The sequence below is a fragment of the Octopus sinensis genome, linkage group LG26 (assembly GCF_006345805.1).
Source record: "Octopus sinensis linkage group LG26, ASM634580v1, whole genome shotgun sequence".
NCBI classification, from domain to species: Eukaryota; Metazoa; Mollusca; class Cephalopoda; order Octopoda; family Octopodidae; genus Octopus; species Octopus sinensis.
Window position 1 is genome coordinate 13,364,119 of NC_043022.1, and position 12,814 is coordinate 13,376,932.

A 12,814-nucleotide genomic window follows, 5' to 3' on the forward strand; every position below is an offset into this window, starting at 1 on the left:
TCTTCTCAGAAACAGAAATATACAAAAGAAAAAAAATAGTGAAATGTTACCAATGTTGAGATAAAACTTGAAAATGATAAATAAAAAAAAAATTGACAAACAACAAGACAAATAAACTGTTATGTGGGGCTCCCACACCCCATGGGGCAAGTCCTGTCCCTGCACCACATGTACGTGTGTGCTGGGGAATAAGAGCTACATTCAAATATTATTATTATTAATTCATTTATTGCTCAATAAATTTGTTTTTAACTTTCAATGTAAAATAAAGAGATTTTCTTTGAAATAACAACTGTCTATATCATTATTATTATTATTTGTTGTTGTCAAATGTGGTGGTTGATGTTGTTGTTGGGGTTAACTTTTAATTTTGGCTAAAGATCGTCCCAATTATAGTTGTATATGTTAGTTAGTTAGTTAATTTTTTGGCTCAAAAAGCAAAAAAGCAAGGCCATGTAGCGGGACATGGAGTTATGTACAGGGTGGTGTTCATGTAAAGAGTTCAGGCCACTTGAGGTCAAGGGAGACTTTGAACCGAGCGGTCGTTGGCATCTTCACTATCTCGTTCGGCAGCTTATTCCACGGATCCGCAACCCGGACGGAGAAAGCCCCTCTCCTTCGATTGAGATGAAATCGTCGTAGATAGAGCTTTTCGGAATGACCCCGCAGCCGACGCTCTGGAGCAGGAGTGAAGAACAGCTCTTTCGAGAAGTTACACTTTCCGCTTATGATGTTGTGAGCAAGAATGAGATCTCCATTCTAGTGTTGCACTAGTCATTGTGGATCTTCTTAAATTTCCTCCGACAACTTCAAGTATGTCGACTTTTCACCAGATTGGTGAAGCAAGATCTTCGAATGTTGGCCCTCGCAGAGGCAATGGCAAGTGACCAAGACCTCTGGTGACATGTTGCGCTTGAGAAGACCCATCAAGCTGAGTGTGATCGTAGTCATGGCTGATGCCTATGTCATGTAACTGGTATGTAAAAATCACTCCTCAAACGTTGGGCGATATGCTGTGCTTGAGAAGACCTGTCAAACCAAATGAAATTGTAGCCACGGCTGATTCCAGTGCCGATGGCATGTAAAAAGCAGCTTGAGCGTGCGGCCGATGCTGGTCTCAAGCCAATGGCACCCACTACACTCTTGGAGTGGTTGGCGTTAGGAAGGGCGTCCAGCCGTAGAAACCATGCTGAACCAAATTAGAACCTAGTGTAGCTCTCCGGCTTACCAGTTTTCAGCCAAACTGTCCAACCCTTGTCAGAATGGAAAACGGACGTTAAATGCTGATGATGACAAATGGTATTTTTGGAACGAAAATACAACTGATGTTTACTTGACGTTGAAAAGTAACAGAAGCAATGGCAGTACAAGGGCTTAGCTGAAAAGTTCTTCGCTTTGGGTAAAAGCAAATACAAGAGGATCAGTTAATTGTGATTTTATTCAACATATTCTCCTCTCAGATTCACACACTTGTTGCAGTGGTCCTTCAGTTTTTCTAAGCCCTGTAAAAGAAATTGGAAGCTTAGGCCCCTGACCAGGTCTTTCGCGACACCGTTAAAGATAGGAACTTTTCAGCATCCCAACATATATTTAATTTTTTTTTTTCATTCGCATGTCCACGGGTAATAGAAATATATAATTCAAAAAGGTGACCGAAGAAAGGATGGTGGATAATATTGTGAGCTTTTACCAAGTCAGCTGTAGACTACACGCCAGGCGAAATGCTCAGCAGTATTTTGTCTGCCGTTATGCCGTGAGTTCAAATTCCGCTGAGGTCGATAATTTAAGTACCAGGGTTTGATGTAATCGACTTAATCCGTTTGTCTGTTCTTGTTTGTCCTCTCTGTGTTTAGCCTCTTGTGGGTAATAGAGAAATAGGTATTTCGTCTGCCGTTACGTTCTGAGTTCAAATCCTGCTGAGGTCGACTTGGTCTTTCATCTTTTCGGGGCCGATTAAATAAGTGCCAGTTACACACTGGAGTCGATGTATTCGACTTAATCCGTTTGTCTGTCCTTGTTTGTCCCATCTATGTTTAGCCCCTTGTGGGCAATAACGAAATAAATATTAATTACAATGAGGAGGAAATCACTTTAATAAAATAAATCCGATAAAATCGTAAATTGAAGAAAGAATCGTGCATGAGTTATTCCCCTTAGACTGCATTTTAATCGATTTAAATTTTTTTTTTCCTGACGATGGAGTAGTTGGGCCTGGTACATTATTATCACTGGAATGATTTTTTGTTATCAGGCCTTCCTCAAGCAAGGCTAAGGGCAGGGCTTTAAGCAGCATCATCCGCTCCCGAGAAAGTCAATGTTCTGGGTCCTATACTATGTATTTATTGACAGTGGGCTTCATACATTAAGGCAGCACTAACTGAAAGGAAGTTTATGAAAACAACGAATAAAATTTGGTCATATATTCTTTCCTACTCTAGGCACAAGTCCTGATATTTTGGGGGAGGAGGGCCAGTCGATTAGGTCGACCCCAGTACGCAACTGGTACTTAATTTATCGACCCCGAAAGGATGAAAGGCCAAGTCGACCTCGGTGGAATTTGAACTCAGAACGTAACGGCAGACGAAATACCTATTTCTTTACTACCCACAAAGGGCCAAACACAGAGGGGACAGACAAGGACAGACAAACGGATTAAGTCGATTATATCGACCCCAGTACTTATTTAATCGACCCCGAAAGGATGAAATACAAAGTCGACCTCGGCGGAATTTGAACTCAGAACGCAAGCACAGTCCTGGGGTCGATTTGCTCGACTAAATGCGGTGCTCCAGCATGGCCACAGTCAAATGAGTGAAACAAGTAAAAGAGTAAAAGAGAGTCAAAGTTACTAACAAAAAATAAAGGTGGTGGTGGTATGAGTAGAGATATTGGTTGGAGGAGGAGGTGGTAGTGGTGGTGTCAGTAGAGATATTCACTGAAGCAAATTGTGGTGACGATGGTGGTGGTGGAGTTAGTTGTGATATCGTTTAAAGGTGACGACGACGGCGGCGTACGTTTTGTTTGTTTGTTTTTTTCTACCTCCCACTCTTTTAACGCATGCGCTTCAATGCAATTACCTGTCGTCTGCTTTCGGACGTAAAAGAAAGGAACAGCAGACGACAAAGAATCTGTTGTATATAATACATGTTTGTGTGTGTGTGGTAAGTAGCACGGTTCCAGGTTCAGTCCCATTGCGTGGCACCTTAGGTAAGTATATTTTACTATAGCCTCGAGCCGACCAAAGCTTTGTGAGTGGATTTGGTAGACGGAAACTGAAAGAAGCCCGTCATATATATATATATATATATGTGTGTGTGCGTGTATACATACATACATACATATATATTTATATACATACACACACATATATATATATATATATATGTATGTATGTATATATATGTATTTATGTATGTATATATGTATGTATTTATGTATGTATATATATAAATATATATGTATTTATGTATGTCTATATAAATATATATGTATGTATGTATATATATAAATATATATGTATGTATGTATATATATAAATATATATGTATGTATGTATATAAATAAATATATATGTATTTATGTATGTATATATATATAAATATATATGTACTTATGTATGTATATATATATATAAATATATATGTATTTATGTATGTATATATATATATGTATTTATGTATATATATATATAAATATATATGTATGTATGTATATATGTGTGTGTGTGTATGTGTGCTTGTCAATAGATGTACTACTACTACTATTTCGATTTTGGGCATACTTACACAAATGTGCCCCACGCGATTTTGTTTCTTTATCACTTTCAGAAGAAAAGAAAAAAAAAAAGTTATTGTTTTAATGAAATTTTCAATAATTAAAACCTTCCAGATGGTGTAAATGACGATTATATCAGAAATTAATATTAAAAAATGAAATTTAAAAAATTATGCGATGTTTGCCTGTATGTATATGTGTGTGTGTGTGTGTGCGCCCACCAATTTTATTTCATTTCATTTTTTTATTTGCACATTAAATTCTAGTATAATTATTTATAATCTACACCATCTGAAAGCAGTTTGTAGAACTTTTCCTTAAAAAACAAAATCTATTTTTATGAAAGTTATGAGGAAATAAAGTCAGTGTGTGTGTGTGTGTAGGGTTGGGGCAGACATGTGTAGCTATGCTAATGGCATTTCGTTTGTTTTTCCCTCTCTGCCTCTCTTTGTCACAGCAGCACCTTGTCCTCAGTAAAACCTTATATTTATTTCTATTTTTTATTTTTTTATTTTATGTGGGAGATGAAAAATTTGGTATGTAAAATTAAATATGAAGGGGATTATATCTGGTAAGTGCTGATATATTCTTTTCAAACTCCACCCGTCTAACACCCGTGGACATATTTACAAAGTCAGAAAACAGCACAGCTCCTTCCATGACTTTAGGAAACATTTTTTCACGCTGAGAGTTGCTGAAGCATGGAACAAACTGCCGGCATCAGTTGTTAGTTGTCGGAGCACTGCATCCTTCAAAACTTCCATGCTTTCTGAGATTCGCCAACACTACACCTGATTTTCTCCCCTCCATACACACGCAAGCATGTATCTGACTCATACACTGTTCGCTTTCCAGACATTTGTACATTACTGCATACGCACTTTCTGACAAGTTGTGGTGCACCTGAGCACTGTATACAATAATTTCATTATTATTATTATTCTAGTTTTTCTCGTAATTTACTTTTCATGTCATGCAGAAAGAAGTTTTTACAGAGCAAAATTATGAAGAATAAAAAAGGAAAAAATTTAAAAAATTTAATTACAAAATGTATAATGAAAGCGATGTGGGTGAGATTTTTTTTTTAAATGTGAATTCCAAATGTTTCAGAATGTGGTGGAATACAATAAAATGATGAAAAATGATGGAAAGTCATTTTAATCGTGGTTGCTCTTCTGAAGACATTATGGAAGAAGAAGGGGGGGGGCAACAGAAGTTTAAAAAACATGGAATTAGCGTTTCAAGAATGAAATCCTTCCAAAAAATATACAGTTCCATTGAAAAAAAAAGGTAAAGACCACCTTTGGTCATGAATGGCCTTGGGATTGTATCTAGAAATTACACTCTGATGCACAAGTCCAGGCAAGGTTTGTTTGATAAAAATTCCTCTTCCTAATGATTTTGCTTTCGTTTCATGATAGACAGCTATCATGCAGAAAATGCCAGCTTCCAAATCCTGTTTTCTGATTAGGAAAAGTTGATTAAACTTTAAACCTCAGTAAGATTTTTCTGCAATTTTTCTGGAGCAAATAAATAACAAAATCGGATTTAACGCGGAAAATTATTTCAATATACCAAATTTGAAAATTTTGACGTAATTTTAGAATCTCACAATATGTGACAGCAACAGGGAAGACCCTACGAAAGTAGAGAGACAGATAGTTATAGGACATGACACACACACATTTACAGAGGTAATCATGAGTTTAAAATGGTGTATAGTAGACGTATGTATGTATGTGTGGGTGTTTCTTTGCGAGGGATAGCAGAAAAGTCACCTACCCCCTTTTTCTTTAAGAGGGCTACGTATTCCTCTCACCCATCTTTCTTCCTCTTCATTGGAGTTTTAATAGTTACCTATGTGCACGTGTGTGTATTTATGAAAGTACATGTATATATGACAGTTGCACTTTTTTCATCCAATCACCACTCCAATTTGTTGCTTACACAACGTTGTCCTCCCCTTCCCTGATATCAATCCCACTCACTCTGCTACTACATTTCCCTCACACTAATACTCTTTGCACCCATCTCATTTTATATAATTTGCCCAACCCCACTAGAAGGCACATTATAGATTTTACATTATTTACATTTGATGGATATTTGTCCTCATCTTGTTTGTTGTTAACACAACATTTCAGCTGATATACTCTCCAGCCTTCATCAGGTGTCTTGGGGAAATTTCAAACCTGGGTTTTCATTCCTAAGGTATTTTTCGATATTATTATTATTATTATTATTCAGGTCATTGCCTGGAATCAGGGGCGTGGATTTATGCAAGGGGTTGAGAGATGAAAAGTATAAATAAAAGGGACTTCAACAGGGAGGTGAGTTGGAGAAGAGATACATGGCCACCCCAACATTATATGAGAGCAGCTGGGAGTAAATGAATGTAAACAGGAAATAAATGAGACATTAAATATAGCTGAGACCCAATTACCTAAAGAAAAAACTGATATACTACTAGGCTTCTGTGTAGTAAATTATATCATTTAAGAATAGAATTTAACTCATGAAAAAAAAAGAAGACAATATAAATATAACACTTGACAATTTTTATTACTGCTCTTTTGAGTGCGTATATATACACATACATAGATTTTCATGATCAATGCATTTAATTAATCAATTACAATATTGCATAAATTAGATTGCAGTGGTGTTTGTGATTGTCGGTCAAAGACCAGGCTGATGGTGTAATCCATACAAATGGATTTCAAATTGTGCAAGAAAAGCCATTTTATAGTTTCTCAATATTGATCTCTAAAGCAGAGCATGGCATGTTGAGCTCAAACTTTGTGATCACATCTGGGTGTAATACTCCAAACTTGCCAACACTTTGGTTTCCAGCAATGATCTCTGCACAACGGCCGGGGAAAAAAGTCGGATCTGCAACAATAAAAATTAAAGGTAAGTAATCAAGACGATAAGGGCTGAGTTTCTTGGTGTTTTTGCTACAATATTTTTTCCTGAAAACACAGACAATGCAAAACCCTAGGAATTATTGAAATTAGATGGGGAAAAACACATGTGAATTGAATGAAGGAAAAGATTAGGAAGGGAGCTTATCTTTTTTCATCTATTTACTAGTTTTAGTCACTGGACTGTGACCATACTGGGATGGAGGTGGGGACTGCTTTGATGTGTTTCAGGGGTTCGCAACAGGGGTTCATATAAGATTTTGCTGTTAAAATTTATGTGCAATAAATTAGTCAAACTTCTAAATTTTTTCAGTACAATTCCTAATAACAGCTAATTATAAAAGTAAAAAAGAATTTTTGATGCATCCACCTGTGTAAAATAAGAATCAAAGGAGTCCATCATCATTATCATTATAATCATTTGATGTCCATTTTCCATTCTGGCATGGTTTGGGTGGTTTCATAGGAGCTGGTCAGCTGGAGAGCTGTCCAGGCTCCAATTGTCTATTCTGGCATGATTGCTATGGCTGGATGTCCTTCCTAATGCCAACCATTTCGCAGACTGTGTTGGGTGTGTTTTACATGGTGCCAGCACAAGTGCCCACTATGTGGTGCTGATGTATGAGTGCTTTGCATGTGGCGCCGATACGAATGCTTTGTACACAGAATCACTACATTAGATGAATACTTAAAATAGATCTAGAGCCGTAAAAATCAGATTATAGGAATTGATACGTTAGCTGTTCCAATAATATAATTATAATAAGAAAATGTTTTCTGATGCTCTACCAATTCTGCCAGTTTATTTCTCCAATAATAATAATAATGGTTCCTAACTTAAGCAATTTTAGAGGGAGGGTGTTAGTCAATGCCATCAACCGCCAGTGCTTGACTGGTACTTTATCTTATCACCTCCAGAAGGGAAAGTAAAGCCAGGGTTTGAACAGAACCATATGTAAATAATGGTTTCAAATTTTGGGAAAACGGCCGCAATTCTGTGGAGGGGGTGTTCAACTGATGCTTATTTTATTGACGAACAAAAGGCAAAGTCGACCTTGGCAGTATTTGAACTCAGAACGTAAAGACAGACAAAATGCCGCTAGGAATTTTGCCCAGCATGCTAACAATTCTGCCAGCTCACTGCCTTAATCATAACTAAATGATGCAAGACATTTTTCCCAAAGCTCCACTGATTCTGTCCGTAATGAGTGACCAATTGAAGTTAATATATTATCACATAAGGTGAACGAACCGCAAAAGCAAGGTCGACCAAAGAAAATGTGGAGGAGGAGATTGGGAGGGCTGGCTTGAGGAAGGAGGACATCCGTAACTGGGTAAGATAGTGTGAGAGCAGTTTGTGTAAGTATGAGGTAGATCCGGCCACCCTCGTTAATGGGAACAAACTTGGATTTAAAATATTGGACATTGATAATAGAAATGCAAAGGGCAGTGAATGCTTGGAGGGATTTTAGAATTAACAAAAACCCCACATACCTTCGAGTGGTTTGATGTAATAGTTTGCAGCACTGTCTGATGCATACTTTACATCCAGCAGCTGCATAATGCGGTCCATCAAGCCATGTAAGACTTCGAAACCAGAATTCTTGTTGTAGTAGACAGCACACAAATGACGTTCATTCTTCGCTCCATTGTCTTCAAGAAAGAAGCAAAGTGAAAAGAACAAAAACTATATATAAATGCAAACGTTTATTACATTATGAGGAGGGGCTGAGCAGTTCCTCGCTTTGGGTAAACGAAAATACAGGAGGAGGATCAATTAATTATGGCATTATTCAACATATTTCCCTCTCAGAATCACATACCTATTGAAGTGGTCCTCCAACCAGAACCTTAAAGCCAAGAACTTTTCAGCACCTACTCCTTGTACTAAAAAAGTGCTGCACTTGTAAACCTTACAGTAATTAAGTTTGAAACTTGGAGGTCTCAACCGGCTGCAATTGCTGTTACCCTTTTGAAGCCAACCCATTTAATCCTTTTGATACCAGCCTGCCTGAGATCACCTGATTCAATGATACAAACTTCCAGTTACAAAGTGATTTAAGTTAAAAACCTTCCATCAAAATGCTATGTTAATTTATTCTCCAGATACTAATTAATAACGACAAAGTTACTTTACTAAAATCGTTCTCATTGTCATCATAATCATCGTTTAACGCCCATTTTCTACGCTGGCATGAGTTGGATGGTTTGATAGGAGCTGGCCAGCTACAGAGCAATTTGGGTCCCATTTGTCTGTTTGGCATGACTTCTATAGCTGGATGCCCTTCCTAATGCCAACCACTTTACAGAGTGTACTGGGTGCTTTGAAGGTGGAACAGGCCTGGGCATTTTTACGTGGCACCAGCACCCACAAACCCACAAGACTAGGATATCCCAGCTGAGAGAGGGATGTGGAGGAAATATCTCTATGCATGGACGGCTGTGATTTTACTTAGCTTGACGTTGAAAAGTAACAGAAACAATGGCAATGTATTTTGACAGAAATATGGCAACAAAAATGGTGAAGCTTTCCTCTTGATTCCAAAGATGTGATAACACTTACTCCTCCTACTAACTTGTTGTCAGTGAATTACCAATAACTAATGTGACATGCATTGCTACAAGGGTTTGGAGAAGACAGGAAAAGCAGCTTGGATTTTTTTAGCTGGTTGGTTGATTGATTAGCACTTTAATAATCACAGCCATTGTGCTTGTTTGAAACAAAAACAACAACAGCCACCAGCACCATTCAGCTGGTACTTATTTACAGCTGAGTACACTAAAACAACAAAAGGAGTAAAATGAAGTCCCTTACGCAAAGACACAATGCGTAATCCAGCCCAAGACTTGAACCCACGACCTTCTAACCATTAGGCTACAGACACCACCCTAACTACTCAACTATGTGCTTTCACCACTACCACTACTACTGCCACTGCTATTTCTGCCTCCATAAACACTACAATCACCAATATTTAACTGAGCTTTGCAACTCACCTCTGCTGGAGTCCTGTAAAACAACATCGGAGATCTCAAATAGTTTTAATGGAAGAGGCATATTCTTGTTGTTGGACAAGGTTTTCAACAAACCAGGTAGGAGCATTGTACGAGCAACCTTCAAAAGAAAACACATAAGTTTAGGTTGTTATTTCGAGACAGACAGTGGTTCATTATGTCAATATGATGAAATACGAATGAGCATAGAAAATTTATTTATAAATCTAATATTTTATCATTTACTTGTTTCAATCATTGGACAGCAGCCATGGTGGGGCATTGCCCTGAAGGATTCAGACAAACAGATCTATCAGTCTCTTTGGCTGGACTACTAAGTTGCAGGAATGTTAACAAACCAACACTGGTTGTCAAGCTGCGATGAGGCACAAACACAACACACACACACCCCTTTTATCTTTTGCTTGTTTCAGTTATTAGACTGGCCATGCTGGGGCACTGCCTTGAGGAATTTTAATCGACCGAATCGATCTCAGCACTTACTATTTTTTGTAAAGTCTGGTACTTATTCTATCAATCTCTTTTGCTGAACCACTAAGTTACAGGGATGTAAACAAACACCGGTTGCAAAGCAGTGGTGGGCACACAGAGACACAACCCCCCCCCACACACACTCATAGATATACATATATATGACCGGCTTCTTTCACTTTCAGCCTACCAAATCCACTCCAAGGATTATAGTGGAAGACACTTGTCCAAGGTGCCACACAATAAGACTGAACCGGAGACCACATGCTTGGGAAGCAAGCTTCTTAACCACATAGCCACACACACACACACCTACAAAATATTTACCATATTTCTTTATGTCCATTTTCCCATGCTGGCATGGGTTACAGGAATATATTTTCGGGGCTTTGTCTTACAGCTGGATACCCTTTCTGTTGCAACCTTCACCTGTTTCCATGCAAGGTGATATTTCCCCTCGGTTGGACATATTTTCAAGGAAGACTGAAAACAAATGACACTGCTTGCACGACAATATCACACACACACACACACACACACACATTGGGATTCTTTCAGTTTCTGTCTACCAAATTCACTCACAAGGCTTTGGCCAGCCCAAGGTGACACTTGGTGGAACTGAACCTGAAACTGTGTTGGTTGGGAGCCTTCTTAACCGCACAGCCATGATTGCACTCTATCATCATCATCATCATCATCATCGTTTAACGTCCGCTTTCCATGCTAGCATGGGTTGGACGGTTCAACTGGGGTCTGGGAAGCCCGAAGGCTGCACCAGGCCAGTCAGATCTGGCAGTGTTTCTACAGCTGGATGCCCTTCCTAACGCCAACCACTCCGAGAGTGTAGTGGGTGATTTTATGTGCCACCGACACAGGTGCCAGACGAGGCTGGCGAACTCAATGTTTTCTTGAAATATAGATTATCTGTAGAGAAACAGAATAAGCATATTGCAGGTACAAAAATGGAGGGCACCGAGTGACGAGGAGTAAAATACCTTTTCTCATTGGTTGATATTCTACTCAGAATCGGGTACACGGCTAGAGCGGCATTAAGAGAAAGGACCAATAATTGGGGTGATATGGGGTGGCTGTATGACTCTGAGTGGAGTGGTATGCAAAGGGTGTATAGTATAGATCAGAGGTTCTCAAAGGGGTCCATATAAGATTTTGGGGGTGCACACAACAAAATAGTGAATTAGGGATCCACAATGGTATTTTAAGGGCCCCTGAAAAGATTTTCCTTTAGGTGTATGTATTGGTATGCATTGCTAGAAATAGCTAGGCTTCTTTCTCTAACATTTTACATAGTTTAACCCACACAAGTTAATATGTGGTGGGGGTAAAAAGGAATTTTGAAAGAAGTTTCTATAAAACTAGTTTTTAAACACTGAATAGCTATGAGGGTCCACCAGAATAAAATAATGACCAAAAGGGGTCCATGGATAAAAATGGTTGAGAACCGCTGGTATAGACTTACCTGGAATTCTGCTGTTTTAGGGTTGGAAATGTGTACAGGTTTTATATCATTGATATTAAGTCGAAGTTTATCAGCAATGTCCTCTCTTGAACACTACACCAAAATATAACAAAAAGCATTATGAAACAATAATTAATATACATTTATTATTTTCCTACTTATATATATATATATATATATATATATATTGGATTGGTGCATAATTATTGCGGCTTTTTTTTCAACAAATTTTATTCAACAAAAACAATAACGACATTTAACAAAAACATCTTTCAATTATTATTCTGGAGGATATTCACCATCTACTTCAATTACTGCTTCCCATCTGCTTGGCAGACGATCAGACTGTCATTTAAAGACGTTTTGGTTAAATGTCGTTATTGTTTTTGCTCAATAGAATTTGTTGAAAAAAAGCCGCAATGATTATGCACGAACCCAATATATATGTATAGTGTATGTATATAAAGTTAATCCAAACATGAAAGCACAAAAAAACACAACAACGCAAGGACGTGGAACAAATATAGTATTATTGGACGCTAAGGAAAGAAGGAGGGTTTAACGTTTCGAATGGAGCTCTTCGTCGGAAACATAGGAGAAGGAAAGATCCAGAGAAAGGAAGACAGAGGAAAAAAAATCGCCAACGGTACACACGCGGTCACATCTATATATGTATATATATTTATAGTGTGTGTGTGTGTATATATATATATGTATATATGTATGTATGTATATAATTTAGAGAAAAATCTCTATTAAACAATTCAATAAAGAAAGATGTTCACGCCATATAGAAAACATATACTATAAAAAAAACCTTATTCTAAAAATCAATAAAGTACAATAAATAAATGCGTGTAGTCTTTTTACTACTGTTTACTATTTATTGTACTTTATTGATTTTTATAAAAAGGTTTTCTTTATAGTATCTGTTTTCTATATGGCGTGAATAACATGTTTCTTTATTGAATTGTTTAATAGAGGTTTTTTTTCTTTAAATCATATACATGTATTATATATTGTGAAATTTGATTTAAAAATGCTAAATTGAATTTTTCCCTGTAAACTTTGGAATTATATTCCCTACTATTATATATATAGTACAGATGCCCACATATACCTCCAACAAACAATACTCATACAGATACACACA

General features: G+C 37.5%; 1 protein-coding gene across 1 annotated transcript in view; it reads right to left on the reverse strand.

Moving 5' to 3' along the window:
- Positions 1 to 6,315: 6,315 nt before the first annotated feature.
- LOC115224843 (phenylalanine--tRNA ligase beta subunit) overlaps positions 6,316 to 12,814 on the reverse strand; it is a 29,983-nt gene continuing 23,484 nt past the window's right edge. The window contains exons 16-19 of the mRNA XM_029795784.2: positions 11,662 to 11,754; positions 9,696 to 9,813; positions 8,193 to 8,351; positions 6,316 to 6,666 (exon numbers count right to left, since the gene is read on the reverse strand). Of these exons, the coding sequence (XP_029651644.1) occupies positions 6,518 to 6,666; positions 8,193 to 8,351; positions 9,696 to 9,813; positions 11,662 to 11,754 (519 nt within the window). The 3' untranslated portion in view covers positions 6,316 to 6,517. The remainder of the gene's footprint in view (positions 6,667 to 8,192; positions 8,352 to 9,695; positions 9,814 to 11,661; positions 11,755 to 12,814) is intronic.